At 48.9% G+C, this 15,523-nt stretch overlaps 1 protein-coding gene across 1 annotated transcript in view; it reads left to right on the top strand.

The window, feature by feature from the left end:
• FSTL4 (follistatin like 4) overlaps positions 1–15,523 on the top strand; it is a 414,248-nt gene that overhangs the window by 183,611 nt on the left and 215,114 nt on the right. The window contains exon 4 of the mRNA XM_065935361.1: positions 11,465–11,713. Within this exon, the coding sequence (XP_065791433.1) occupies positions 11,465–11,713 (249 nt within the window). The remainder of the gene's footprint in view (positions 1–11,464; positions 11,714–15,523) is intronic.

The following is a 15,523-nucleotide window of genomic DNA, read 5'->3' as shown; positions in this document are numbered from 1 at the left end:
AAAAAAAGAGCAGCATATTGCATAAAAATACAAAGATGAGCTCAAACTACAGAGAAAAACAACATAATAATAGACAAAAATTCCAGATAAATTTTCCTCTGAGTAGAAATGAAGGAATAAAATAGGAGGAATTCAAAACTAATGAAACTTTTTTAAGTGCGTAGATGAGTACATAGTTGTTTATTGTACTCTAATGCTTAGGCTGTGCCCAGAGTATATAAGTATTCTGTTATATTCACTCATCATTTGATAGGAATAATTTAAACATTTACAGCTACTTTAATTTTGTCTTTTATGTGTTGTGAGTTTCTGATGCTGTTTCATTCCAGGTGGATAGCCAGGTGAAATATAGTGACCATCGCTTATCAAATGACTATCATGTTCCCTATGCAGTAGCCACTCTTGTCATACATCGAATTTTCAGATACATGGGGATTTATTTCTGGGCCCTCTTCTATTTTATTGTCACATCTACAGTCATTGATCTGTCTATTCCTCAATCACTATCTTATTGATTTGATCATAGCAGCTTTCTGGTTTGATGTTCTGATATCAGGAAAGGCACATCCCACTTCTCTGTTCTTTTTCTTATTTTCTTGGTTATCTGGGGCCATTTATTCTTCCAAATGAACTTCCTGAGATTATTTTATCCAATTCCCAAAAGATTGCATTAAATTTGTAAATTTATGGTAATGTCTTCCCACCCAAGAATATGAAATGTCTTTGCATTTGTTCAAATCTTATTTTATGACCTTCAATAAGATTTTATAGTCTTTTTCATATCAGTCCTATGACTTTCTTGTTAAATATATTCATAAATATTTTATGGTTTTATCATTATTATGAGTGGATTATTTTCCCTTTTCCACTTCTAATTATTTTGCTAATGAAGAGAAGAATGGTTAATTTTGGCATATTTATCATCTATCCAGCCACCCTCATCATAATTCTCTTTAAAATTTTCGTATTTTTTCACTAGAACCTCTTGGTCTTCTAAATATACAGATACACAGTTAGTGAAAAGAGATAATTGTTAGTTGCCTCTTCCAAATTTTTACTAATGTTTCATCTTCTTGTTTTACTACACTTCCTTGTTGAATAAAAATGATGATGACAAGTACCCCTGTCTGGCTCCTGATTTTACTTGAAACAGTGGTTGACCACTTAAAAGGACATGTTTAGAAGTTGTCCTCTGTACCTTTTTTCCTTAAAAGTTTTTATTTAGAATGACTACTGTATTTCAGAACTTTTTTTTTTTTTTTTTTTCTATTTTTTGCTCTGGGCCTTGAGATATGTACTCTACTTGATCTTGGAAGACTGGAGTCCAAATGCTGACCATTCTCTTCTTAAATTCCTCTGATTTTCTTTTTGGTTCAAAAATCATGACTCTCTTGAAAACCTTCTTTGTGCTGTGCCCACTACTCCTGGAGTTTTGATATTTTGTTGACTGTTGAAGTCATTATCCTTCTCCAGCAGCTCTACTTCTGGTTGTTCTTTCTCCCCCTGGAGGCCGGACCCCCTAATGTGGGTGGTTATTGTCCACTGCCTGCTCCCTGGAGCTCAGGGCCCCTGTGGAGACATCTGAAGGAAGTCTCCTGCTCTCCATTCAGCACGTGCTCTCCTGGTCTCAGAGGCAGAGCACACCCAGCCATTCAGGCAGGATAGACAGCCAGCCTCCCTGGGCCCTCCGTCCCACCTGCCAGAGGCCTCAGCAGCTACTTGGTTCGGGCAAACCAGAGTAGAAATGGAATCATCTATTTGATACTATTACTGAGCTTTGTTTTGATATTATCCAGCATGTATTTTTATGACTGCTAATCGTATTGAGAAAAAAGGGCAGGTCTTTAAGAGGAGAAATTGATACTGTTCTGGTAGTTATTGTTGTTTTTTAGTTGCCGAGTCATATCTGATTCTGTGCAACACCATAGAATGTAGCCAGCCAGGCTCCTCTGGCTCATGGGATTCTCTAGTCATGAATACTGGAGCAGATTGCCATTCCCTTCTTCAGGGAATATTCCTGACCCAGAGATCGAACCTGCACCTCCTGCATTGGCAGGCAGATTCTTTACCACTGTACCACCTGGGAAGCCCGCCCTTCTGACTAGAAAGTACTAAATTTTTCTGTGCGAATATCAGATATTTTCATTGCACTGCATTTCATTGCATTATTCCTTTAAAGCAAGATGTCTTGCTTTAAAGGAATAATCAAGAAGTACATATTATTCAGTTTTGTAAGATACACCAATGACAGGTGATCTACCAAGATAATGTGTCGACCTGGGGGCATCATTTGTACAGCAGGTAAATGGCCCTGGAAGGATTGAGCATCCCCTCTGTGCTCATAGGTCTAAAGTGTTAGGGAGCATCCAGGTGGCTCATGCTGAGTGTCTCCACAATAATCCTCAAAATAATTGGAGACAGCCCAAGGTGTCATGGCCTTGAATCATTAGCTGGTGGAGAAACAGGAACAAACCCACATAATGAGGTATCAGCAAGAGAGGGGACCCACCGAGAGCAGCAGCATCTGCTCCCCTCTGCTGGAAGACGTAGGGAGCCCCAAGGACCCAGAGAAAGTGACAAGGGAGCTGAGGACCCGAAGGAAAAATGAGGGCCCTGGTGACAGAGAGTAAGACAGACGTGAACCGGAGAGGCTTTAGGCAACGAACGGAAACCTGGGGTTAGGAACGTATTTGGAGGAAGCGCTCTAAAACAAAACCATTTTGTTAAAGAAACTCTCCCAAGGGCAAAAATCCAATTGTGCTCCACATTTTTATGCAGCTTTTCTTCCCAAGAATGTCTTCAAAATAACCCTTCAAAGGCCGGTTGAGATAACCTGGTAGGGCAAATAGAGGCAAAAAGGAAAAAAGGAGGGATTGTTGCAGTTTTTCTACAGCCCAAAGATGCGCACGTTAGAACACAAGCTCTTACAGACATCCTAAATCCAGTCTCAAGGAATTTCTAGATACCCCCTCATGTTACCGGTATGGAAACTGGCTCACGTGTGAAAGAGGCTTGCTTTGGTGGAAAACAGACAGAACCCAGGTCTCTAGTTTCCCACCAAATGCTGTCCACAGTTTCTACTCTATTACTTATGTTGTCATGTCTGTTTCTTTAGAACCATTGATTTCTGGTTACTCAGACCTCCAGCCAGCTGTCTTAGGTCTCTGAAGTGTGTTAATCATTTGGTCTTTCTTCTGATGTTCTCCTCATCCCTCTCTGTGCCAGGCCCTCTGCCAAGCTCTCATCAGCAGAAGCAGAACCTGTTTTCTTTGCTCTGAAACCAGAGAGACCACTGCATGCCCATCCTGGAGCTCTGAGTGATGGTGGAGATTGGCTACAGAGGCCCTGCTCCAGGGCCCGCTCTTCTGTCTGGGGAGCCGCGTGAGTGGGGGTCCCCGCTTTCACAGCGAGAAGAGCTGAGTGCCAGCAAACAGCCAGATTAAGATCCAGGCCAGCAGTCTGGGAGCCCCTTTTAAGTGGAGTGTGCCTGTGGGAGGCCTCAGGGAGAAAGTTCTAGAAATCATGAGTCAGGTAACTTTACTGTCATCAAGACACTAGAGAGAGGGAGATGGCATAGCAGTGCAGAAGGTTCCCAGAGGGGAGAGAGACACCAGGCCTGACTGGGGAGAGCCGCCTGCTACAGCCACAGGACTGGGGCCCATGTCCAGGCTGCTTTCGATATTGTGCTCAGGTCAGAAGCCCCGAGGTGCAGAGTGGAGGCTGCAGAGTTTGGGCTGCAGGCCAGCGCTGCTCACCGTGCCCTGAGAATGTGTGATTTCCGATGCCCCCGAACGCTGGGCAGACTTGACTTGGGTCAAGCAAGTTTCCAGTGCAGGGGAAACTTCAAGGGAAGCATTTCCTCAAGATATTATGAAGCGTGCTATTGTGAGTCTGCCTTTTAAAACCAGGCAATACTTGTGGTATAAATTTGTTCCCCTTTTCATTAAGGCAGACTTCCTGAAGACTATAACTAGCCCACATTTATATATACTTATGTCAGTAAAACCAAATGGCTTCTTATTTTTCAGTCCGTTTATTCAACCTGTCAGTAACTCCATATGTCTGAATTGAGTGCCTACTATATGCCAAGCCCTTCACATGAATCAGCTCATTTAATCCTCAAAAAAAAAAAAAAAAAAAAAAAAATCCTGTAAAGGGCAAAGCATCGTTATCCTCGTATTTAAGTTAGAGGGAAAAGAGAGTGGGAAACTTGACTGGGCTCACACAGCTAACAAGGCCAGGAGCCCGGGGCTGGGTCAATGTGAGCTTTAACCTTGAGTTACTTGAAACCCAGATGGGATTTGGGAATCACGTAAGTACTAGGATGAGTCCAAACATCCAGCTCCAGCTTGCCTCACATTCCCACAGACCTCACTTGCCTTTCTCAAGTGAGAGTCCAGCAGAGCTGAGCTTGGTGGTTTGCAGCCTCATTTCCTCCTTCTGTGGTCTTTTGTGAGGCTGGGGGCTCCACAGGACGGAGTCAAGGATGAAATTCCTGGCCGCTGACTCAGATGACATCTGCCACTGTTGTTGACTTTGGGAAAATTACCCAGAACTTGGGAATAAGGCCAAGGGAGGGTGGCAAGTCCTCCTGTGTCATACAGGAACATCTTTTAACAGACTTACCCCAAAATGCTACACCATTCTGTACTAGGGAGTTATATCTCTGTTCACCTCATTAGTTTGTGTTCAAAAAAGGACCACACTATGAAGTTACACATTAACTTGCAGATTTGTTTCCAGTAAAAATGCAAACTATTTCTTTCTGGTGGAAAAAATGACCCCCAAAGGGTAGGTATTCTTGCCCTGTAGGTCACTCCCCAGCTGTGTGTCTTTCCTGGCAGTCTTATCCCACCTAATCTCTCCCAACGCCTGTACCTCCGCCAACTCTCCTTTGAACCAGCTTCACTTTCCTGAGGGTCCCTCATAACCAAGTTAAATAAATTTTAAACACTTGCTCATTTTGTATTCTCATCAAAGTCCTGTTTTCAGGTTTTAGAGAAGTGTCCTTTGGCACTTACATTCTTCACCCCTGACTGGAAATAGTTACCTCTGGAAACCCTGCCCAGGGAGGTAGGACAATGTGTGATATCCTAGTCTGGGCTGTGGTGTGCTGTAGACTTGGTTAGAATCAAACTCCTCGGGCAGAACTGAGAGCCCACTGAGGGTTAAAAGTCCTTCTTCCCTCTGTGTGCCAGGCATTTCTGGCTTTGACTGGTTGGTGTGTTTTGAAGCCAATTTGTCAGACCTTAATTTAGTATCTGTGAGCCACACACAGAACAAGTAGCATTACCTTCCAGCGATGGGTAACCGTATGTTTCTATTAGGCTCTGGAAGCTGGAACATTGATCAAGTGTTTCCGAGCTGGTCAAGCTTCTTCTTTCATGAAGCGCACAGTGGTCTCGGCTTAGGACACGCTGTGTGGTCACTGAGAGGACATCACGTCTGCCCAGCAGTCACCTTAACAATTTCAGGGGAAAAGGCCAGAGGCGGCGGGCAGGGGGCCACTGAGGTTGAGAGCCATCATAACAGAAGGAGGGAGCTGCGGGCCTGGTGTCCATGCGTGACGATGTGCAGGTTTGGAATTCCATGTTCTAAGATCCGAGCAGGAATTCCTCCTGTGACGCTGTAAGCCTATAGCCCTCAGAAAAGTTTCTAAATTGGCCACCAGACTGTGTATTCTTGGGGTGTGTGAGCAGCAGAGATCCTACTGGCCAGCAGTGCTGATGTCTGTCAGTTGAGTGTCCTGATGTTGGAGAAGCCCAGACTAGACATCTGAACCCTTCTGGCCTGGGTTCCTTGAGGGAACTCATATTCCTGGCTGAGCTTATTATTCCAAGTCTAAGAGATTTGGGGTGAGACTCATTCAAATCTAGGCTCCACCACCTACAATCTACTTGCTATCTGACCATCAGCACGTCCCTGCAGGACTCATATTTTCCAGTCTGTCAGATGGGCACATGTACATGCCACAGATACATTCAGAGTGCTGTTACCAGGGCTAAGTGAGGGTTAGATAACCTCATGTAAATATTAGGAATGGTGCCTGGCCCTTGGCCTGGGCCGGGGCGGGTGTTGGAGGACAGGCCTTTTGACCAGGTGTGGAGCAGGGGGTGCTGAATCCAGGAGAGGGGGCTCCCCACCAACACTGAGTTCCCACAAGCTGACTGAAGCTTTCAGGGAGCCAGAGTCACCCCACTTCCCTGGGGGTACAGATCGGGAAACAGCAAATTTGACTCTACAGACTGGTTCTGCCCTGTTGAGGTCTGCCTGGAAGCAATCCAGGCCTGACCCTGGTGCCCTTCCTCCCTTGTTCTGTCCCCTGGGCTCTGGCACCCCAAACTGCTGTGCTGTCTGAGATCTGGGGCTCTGCCCTCTGACTTTCAGATCTCAGGTCAAATCTCACCTCATGTCTTCCCTGACCTCCAGATGGAAGCCGGCCCACTGCAATGCCCTGTTTAACTCCTTCCTGGCCTTTTCTCCAGTCCACATTTGCCTTGTATACGTTCACTTGTTCACATTCTTGTGTGTCTTTCTGTGATATCAGTGAACTGAAGATAGGGTCCCAGTCTGCCTGTGTCCCCGGCGCCTAGAATAGGGTCTGTGGCCCATGGCAGGTGCCCCATGAATATTTATTGGATGAATGGGTGGATGGAGAAATGGCTGGCAAGCACTCCTGAAGTGCCACCCCCAACTCCACATGGTATGTAGAAACCGCACTGGCTCTAGACCTGGGTCTCTGCCTGGCTCTCATACAAACCTGGATTTTGCAGCCACTTCTGAGGCACTTGGGTGTCTTCTATAATGATGGATTCCAAGTTTACCAGACACTCTGTCTCCAGACCATCTTGGGCATGTCTAAGTTTGAGTTGTCAGGAAGATGTGGGCAAGTACTGTGACCATTACCCAGCTCCAGCTGATACAGCCCACATCACTGCTTCCCTTCACACACTCTTCCAAATGCAAGCCCTCACTCTAGGTCTTTCAAAAATTTGCCCGCAGGACAAGATATAGGCTTTAGCTCCCTGCTGGAACCCTATCGATGCACAGAAAGTAACGCATATAATCTGTGTATAAGGGCCTATGCCTGCTGACAGGTGGGCCCTTCATCCCTGTACAGATACATTCTGTCTGCAGAAACCAGAGACCACTGCAGTGATAGGCAGGAGTTCATGGCAGGCAGCAAGGTGGCCAGCTCTTGGAACTGCATTTGCTGCCTCTCATCTTCAGTGTCCACATCCCACTCCCCTTGGCCTGTCTTGGGCCCTGCAGAGCGTGCAGCCACCGTTGTTGTTCACTCACTCAGTTGTGTCTTGACTCTTTGTGACCCCGTGGACTGCAGCACGCCAGGCTTCCCTGTCCTTCACTATCTCCCATAGTTTGCTGAAACCTGTGTCCATTGAATCGGTGATGCCATCCAACCATCTCATCCTCTGTCATCCCCTTCTCCTCTTGCCCTCAATCTTTCCCAGCATCAGGGTCTTTTGCAGTGAGTCAGCTCTTCGAATCAGGTGGCCAAAGTATTGGAACTTCAGTTTCAGCATCAGTCCTTCCAAAGAATGTTCAGGGTTGATTTCCTTTCAGATTGACTGGTTTGATCTTGCAGTCCAAGGGACTCTCAAGAGTCTTCTCCAGCATCACAGTTCGAAGGCATCAATTCTTCGGTACTCAGCCTTTTTTATTTATTTATTTTTTTACTGTCCAGCTGTCACATCTGTACAGGACTCATGATTCTGCAGCCACCATAGAACCACGCCATCACCTCACTAGGGCTTTGTGGCAGGGTGGGGCCAGGTAGTAGGGATTTCAGCTCCAGCCCTTGCCCGGGGGACCGAGGCTGCTGGAGGGGACTGAGGCAGTGCTGCTTAGCGAGAGACCTAGAATGACCTCCACAGGCCATGTGAGGGGAGGGGCTTCCTCAGTAGGTGAGCCGAGGCTGAGTTATCAGACAGAACACTGCACTGGGCAAATGTACCCGAAGACAGTGAGCACCCCAGGAACACTAAGGGGTTTCCCCTCCTGTGGCATTCAGCCCATATCCTGCTGGGAGAGGATGCCTGCTCATTGGTGTACCTTGTGCAAGGAACCAGTCAGAGACCGAGTCAGAGTTTGGAAGCAGAAGAGCCCAATTGTCTGTGCTCTGCCCTGCGGTCAACAGTGACAAAACAAGGAAGGCTTCTGCTCCGGGTGAATGGGGAAGGCTTGCTCCCTCTGATCCCTCCCCTCTGGTTGGGTGGCTTGTCTGACCACTGCTGACCTCCACCGCCTCCACCCATGCCCTGAGGTAGCAGTTCCAGGTCTGGGGCAGTCACGTGGAGAATCCTCATTTGGATCACAGAGGGAGGCTTTAGCACTGACTGGTACAGATGGACTTGTTTCTTCTGCCACCATAACTTTCATGTAACAATTCCCATGTCTGACTGTGTCCAGTAAATTTAATTAGTGTTGAAAAGCACTTATTTGGTGAGATGATCGGTTTCTAACCTGGGTAAATGACTTTCTTTATGACTATAAATTAAGCGCATTATATCTTTTCCAGGCATCATGGTCGTCCCCATAAATACTGTAGGCAGTTGCTGGCAGTCTCACTTGGTTACCTTTCCCATTACTGGTTTATCATCGTCCTGGTAGGAGTGGGAAATTCATTCTGTTTTAATAACAAGGAGGAAGTAGTGACAAGGGACTCGTTTATGAAACCACACTTGGCGGGTGTCTCGGTGACAGGGCCGGGGATCCAGGCCACCCCCGTGCGCACTGTTCTCAGCTCTTCGTGGGCCTGCCGGCCACAGACTGGGAAGGACGGTGCAGGGCTTTCAAGCGACTTTTGTCCTCATTGCAAATCATTAGGAATCATGTATGTGCCAATAGCCCATTTCCACATCGGAAAGACCTGAGGTAGATGGGATTCTCCCCACGCCCGCCCAAGCAAAGTGGCCCTTCCTTTGATGTTTGCACTGGATTAGGTGGTCTCCAAAGGGCCTTCCTGCTCTGCCACTCCTGGTTCCAGCCCCCGGTACCCCAGCAAAGGCCCATCTCTATAAACAGTTGTTTCTCCTTCATACTGTCATCCCTCCAGATCCCCACTTGGAGAAAGCAAGAGAGATGCACCCCTGAGCAGATCACTGCTTACGGGCCCCCACTACCCTCCCATCCCAGCTTCTAGCCTGGGGGTTAAATAGAGTTAGGGAGGACAGCTTTGAAAGCTATTGTGTTTCATAAATCCTGAGTCAGTGATGGGGGCAGGGGCAAAAAGACAAAGTCTCTGTATCCTGGGGATCTCCTGAGGCCAGAGAGTCGGGCAGGCCTTCCTGGACTCAGGGGATTCAGAAAGGGGGCACTCTGACCGGCAGAGACAGCAAATGGGCCCCAGAGGTGCCCTGAGTCTGAGGTACCCAGAGAGAGGGCACAGCCTGTCTGGGTGGGCAGCCCGGCCAGGGCAAAGCCCCCAAAGCAGGCACTGTGAGACCAGAGGCTCAGAAAGCTGGGCTCGGCTTCTTAAATGGAGCCGCTAGTGGGTGTCCTTGACATCACACGGGAAAGTTGATGAAAATAGTCATACAAAGGCAGCACTTTGGGTTCTGGCATTGTCTTGGAAAGAAACAAAGGCTGATATTTTTAGAGCCTGTTAGTTTCTTCTGGTAGCCGCCAGCACTTTCCCGGGTAACCCAGGAGAATTTTGCTAATCAAACAGGCTCTGTGGCAAAGCAGCTATAAACACCGTGGGTGGGGGGCCTCCAGCCCAGAGCCTCCCACCGTGGAGCCAGCACCCCGGCTTCCTCTGCCCGTCAGCCTTGCCAGCAAGGCAAGCGGGGGCCCATGCATGCCATTGAGTCTTTGCGGTGACACGCCAACAATTAGCAGAGTGGATAAAGGAGAGTCACACGCCCACTTAGGATCTGTACTTTTATACTGCTAAGAGATATTTTGACCTTCTAGTTTATTATGACTCAAGAAAAAGTCAATATTTCTTAGCTTGCCAAGGCTGGAAGAATTTAAATGAGTTATTGAATCAAGCAGTTAATCTACTGATAACTGATTTTTTTCCTTTCAAATCTATAATGATGAAAAGCAGACTTAACCAAAAACAAGTTTTGCTTTTTTTCTCCTTAGGCATTTTAATCCCATAGAGTAGGAGTTGAGGCTGAAAGTTCAGTCTTGACTGCCAGGGCCATTCTGTCTTGCCAATATTTTGAAGAAAATTTAATTAAAACTTAAAAGCAAGGACTTCTGTGGCCGTAAAATCTGTATACATGTTTCAATTATTTGTGTTTTGATATCCCTTTATAATTCTCAATTTCCTATCTGTTGCCATCAATGCCACGTGGCCATCATCCAGTTTTCTGGGCTCCTGAGGAATGTCCCATAGCTGATGGATGCTTATTTAAGTGTCCACATAAGTGGGCCTTTTCAGCAAGAAACCACTCTGCCCCACTGCTCTGGTGTGTGAGCTCAGGACACCACTGCCCGAGATCATCATGGGTGTGTGTTGGGTAGAGGAGACAAACAGCATCACGGCAGCTACTATTGCCATGGTCTCAGCCCTCCTGCCCACAGACACAGGCTGTAGTGTTAAGCCAGAAGGACTGTTGTTATTGTTAGTCACTCCCTTGTGTCCGACTCTTTGCTACCCCATGGACTGTAGCCCGCCAGGCTCTTCTGTCCCTGGAATTCTGCAGGCAAGAATACTGGAGTGGGTGCTGTTCCCTTCTCCAGGGGATCTTCCCAACCCAGGGATTGAACCCAGGTCTCCCACAATGCAGGCAGATTCTTTACCAATGCACCACTGGGGAAGGGCTGAGCAGTGAACTGCCGGTGCTAGCACTGCTACTGTGTCTTGGAGAACCGTCCTTTTTCCAGAGGAAATGGTCAACCTCTGACCTCCCTGCCTCGGTTGCCCCCGTTCCTAAGCACTTAGAGAACCACTTTCTCCTTACTCCACTGTTACTCACCAGTCTCCACCATGGCTCCCTAGTGCCTAACATATCAGACTACAGTTCCACTTGGCTCTCTGAATCTGAATCTTCCCACCCCGACTCCTGCACAAAACCCCTCCTCATGCCAGGCCCCCTCCCTAAGGCAGGCAAATGCTCGCTGCATGGTGGTTATAGGGACCTTGGCTCAAGCCCCCATCCCTTGGCAAGCCCTCCGCCTCTCCGTCAGCAGGGTCCATTGGTACCTTATCACCTCCACATGGCCCTCTGTTTACTCCTCCCTCCCAGGATGGGCAGGGGTTGTGTCTGAGATGTTTGGTGGGAGCCAGCCATAAAACCTGGGCTCTGCATGACAGGGCATTGCTTGTAGCACTCCTATCCACCACCCATTGGAGGGGCAGGGGCTCCATGGGGCACCTGAGCCCCAATGCCTCCGCTTCACAGACTCTGGCCAACACAACTCGAAAGAGCCATGCAGGTGGCCCGTGCCCCGAGTGCTGGCGGCTGATGCTCTGTGTTTGTGTGCCTTGCAGGACTTTCCAGCCATGATGAGCTGCCGGCCTCCTGCGGGAAGAAGTTGTGCAGCCGCGGGAGCAGGTGTACGCTCAGCAGGGAGACGGGGGAGCCCGAGTGCCGATGCCTGGAGGCCTGCCGGCCCAGCTACGTGCCTGTGTGCGGCTCAGACGGGAGGGTTTACGAAAACCACTGTGAGCTCCACCGGGCTGCCTGCCTGCTGGGGAAGAAGATCATCATGGTCCGCAGCAAGGACTGCTTCCTTAAAGGTAGGAAGATGGCTCCGTGCCTCTGTGCTTGTGGGTTTTGTCGTAGATCCTCTAATGCCTTTCTGACAAATGACCCAGGTGCTGAGTCTACAGGTTAAATGTGTGTTTAAAAAATAGAGAAAGAGGAAGAGTGGAGCCTTAAAAGCAGCAGCAGTGTTTCAGTGTTGCGTGTGCATTTGCATCCACCTCCAGAGGCCCCTGCCCTTGAGGAAGGGCCTGGGAGAGCAGAACCAGGGGGCCCAGGAAGCCTGGGCTGGTGCAGAGCCCATGTCCATGGGGTCCAGGCTGAAGGGCACTGCCTGAGTCTCTCTCGCGGGGTGGGTCCTGCCAGGTGGTGGCAGGGAGCACAGACCCCTCTGGACTATGTCTCATGAATCAGAAGGTCACTCTGTGCATAGAAAGTAGTCAGATGGGACCCTCCGAACCCCAGGACAGAGGTTCCCAGCATGGCAATCTGGCCTCAAGTGGTCTCCTGGCCTGTCTAGAGCACCTCAGAGCAAACTAAGGAAGGTCCTGCATGGACGTCAGACCATCTCCATGGAGAAGGGGGCCAAAGTGTTCATGCCCGGTCCTTGAGTGAGAAGAGCAGTGCCAGCTCCTGGCAGAAGGTAAGAGCCTCAGGGGCAAGGCCTGTGGCTCTTCGTGCATGAATATCATCTTACTAACATGTGGCTCAAGGCCTTGTTGACACCAGGAAGGTGTCAACAGCTCACGGATATTCCAGGAAGTGAGAGTTAGGCCACAAATTTCTGTGTCTACGTGGCTGCAATGAATGGTGCATGTCAGAGGCTGTAGAAGTGTTCGTGATGCTGAGCCCAAATGGCCGCACATGAATAATCTAGGTGATGTGAGACAGCAGAAGCAGCTTGTGTGCGGGTGGGAACAGGCCCCCTAGCCTGAGCTGCGGGATTTTGGAGCGGGGTGGGCGGGTGGTGGTGCCCACATGGGCCTGCTTGAGGTCCCAGACCTGCTGTGGGGCAGGGCTGGGAGGCGTGGAGAAAGCTGGGATGGAGCCCCGCTGCCCCTGAGTGCCTGTGATGCTGACAGGAAGGGACCTCTGTGTGGCCGCAGCTGGGGGCCTGGGCTTCAGGAGGAAAGGGCCAAGCTCAGGCCTTACTCTCCCAGGCACCAGGTCCATGTGGCAGGAGGATTCACAACGCAGGAGTCCAAGTCTATGGGCCTCCTGTAACCCTAGAGAAGGTAGCTTTCCCTCCTCACCCACGGGCCCTGGCAGGGGTTCCTAGAGCAGGTGGGCCTCTGGACTGTTGAGTTTATCCTGTGATGGGAGGAGTCTTGGACCCTTTCATGGGCATGCTTGTAACATGAATGCTGAGGCACTTCAGAAATCGCAAGGCCCAATATGGAAATCAAACCAAAACAAGCCCAGGAAAAATGTCCAAGGCCTGGAAGCCCTGCCCAGTCCAGGCCTGCCTGTGCCTCAGCAGCCGTGAGCACTAAAACACTTAGCCACTTGCTCCAGCTTTATTGGTCGTGTTGCATTTTATAGACTGATGTCCCATTCTCCAGTTTCCAGTATTCCCCCAGATTGCATCTTTCTAAGGGTTTTTATTTCTACATCAGAGTGTGCACAGCCTCCCTCACCATCTGTTATTCAAACAACATTTCTCATTTCACGCGAGGGAAAGTCAACCACTACGGAACCTGCTGCAATGAGGGGGTGACGGGAGAGTTGGGAAGGGGTGAGCAGATTAGGTCTCGGTTCTGCTTCACGCCGATTGAATTTATCCACCGAATCCTTCTGATGCAGTGGGGTTTTCTCTGATGTTGTGAAATCCCACCCACTCACCGTGGCAGCGCCGATCTCCAAACGATCCTTTTTCAATGGAGAGAGGTGCGGGCAAGGTCCCAGAGGGACCTGGGTTTGCAGGCCAGCTGTGTGACCTTGAGTGAGTGACTCCACCTCTCTGGGCCGTTTGCTCGGCTGTAAAAAGGGGCTGCTGGCAGTTTCCACCTGCTCTGTGGAGAAAAGTAAATAAGATGCAGCAACAGAAGCCACTTAGCATGGGGGATACATTACACATGTCGGGTATTAATGACACCTGTTGTCATCGCTTATCTAACTCATGGTGGCCTCAGGCCTGGAGCAGGAAGATGCACGAGCTGTGAGGGGGATGCAGAAGCAGGAACAAGGACTCCTGCCTGGCAGGTCTTGGGCTTGTACAGCTTGCTGGTAGATGGGGAGTGGAGGTGGGAGGTGCTGAGAGTCAAGCTATCCTGAAGTTCACCTGCAGCTAGGGTTCCCCTTTCTGCAGACCTCATCCCCTGACTCTGAATCCCACAGAGAAGCCTTTACTGCCTCTGGTTCAGCATCAGCTCCAGTCCCAGGAGGCAGGAGGGCCAGCCGGCTTCTTCTTCCCTAGTGTTTCCACAGGGAATGCCCAGCAAGCAGTTCACTGACCCCCCCAGGGCCTTGGTGGCTGTGGAGGCAGGTGAGCCCTGGGAGGGTGCTTTGGGAGAGAACCTCCATCTTTGCCAGAACCATGGCTTTCACAGGGAGCAGGAGGTAATGGATGGACAGAGTGCTAGAGGGAGGCAGGATGGGATTCTTAGGGAAAAGGAGGGTGGGTATAAAGGAGAGTTTCCTACAGTCCTCACCCCAAGATGGCAACAGAGTGTTTAATGCTGTCTTGAGCTCCAAGGATGACAGTTTGTCTCTGTCCCAAACGTCTGGGGAGTTATTGACCCAGGAAACTTGAAAATACCTTTCTACCTGTCCAACAAAAATTCTAAAAATCCTTCATGTTTCATTCCCTTTTCCCACCAGACTTGACAAAGAGAAGTTATGACTTCATTCTCTGGGGCTTTCTCTACCCCCAGAAGTCACTATATTAGGATGGTTCTTATGGGGTTGGAGTGTGTTGAGCAAGGGGGATGTGGACTTCCAGGCCAGGCCACCACAGTTCAGGGCAGTCACTCTGCCACCAGAGCCCCTCCCTGCACCCTTGTTGGGGGGGTGTCTTCTTGGGGGTACCGCCTGGGGTCACACGGAGCTTACTGCTGTGCAAGGAAGGAGAGGCAGCATTCAAAGACCGCGTAAAGAAAACTTGTGGTAACACATTATAGTTGCTATGGCAATAGAATACTGTGTGAATACAGAATGAAGTACAACATCATTTAGGGATCATTCACTGGTGAGAAAATCAAAATTGAACTCTGCAGCCTTGTCTCAGAGGCCATTGGCAGCTTCCATACCAGCTCTCCTGACATCCGAAAAGTCAGAGGGATGAAGGAGGTGGGATACTGTCTGTGTTTCTCCTTGAGACAGAATTAGTCACATTTGTCTTCAGCACCAAATACCTCCAGTGAACACCAAGATAGTGGGTAGATTTCTCTGTACCTTTAACTTCTTCTAGAGTTTGTGTCTGAAGTTATCTTGTGACACGGCATTCCTATTTGTGTGCTAGTTAGCACTTTTAAAATGATTTTTCTGACTCAGCTCTGAGTTCACGCTTTATCTCCTATGCTTTTGGAGAAGAGGAGCTTGCCTCTCAGTCATCACTCAGCACGCCAGGCTTGTATTATTTCAGATGATACAATGTCATAGTTAGGCAGTTTTCCAAACAAACCATGAAATTATGGAAGAAAGGAGCCTGTTAGAGGTTCAGTTCTAAACAGACCCTTAAGCTTCCTTATCCCGCATGGCATTTGAAAGTGCATATTCGTGCTTCAGGGGGGAATTCCCAGACTTATGAAATCAGAGGAAACAATTGCCACTTTTTTATTTTGAAAGTTAAACATACTATAGGCTCACTAGCAAAAAAATTTTTTTTTCCTGAAGTGTTACTGAAC

Source organism: Muntiacus reevesi, chromosome 1 (assembly GCF_963930625.1).
Source record: "Muntiacus reevesi chromosome 1, mMunRee1.1, whole genome shotgun sequence".
Classification (NCBI taxonomy): domain Eukaryota; kingdom Metazoa; phylum Chordata; class Mammalia; order Artiodactyla; family Cervidae; genus Muntiacus; species Muntiacus reevesi.
The sequence above is the reverse complement of the archived record's forward strand: the minus strand, read 5'-3'. Positions and strand labels throughout refer to the sequence as shown.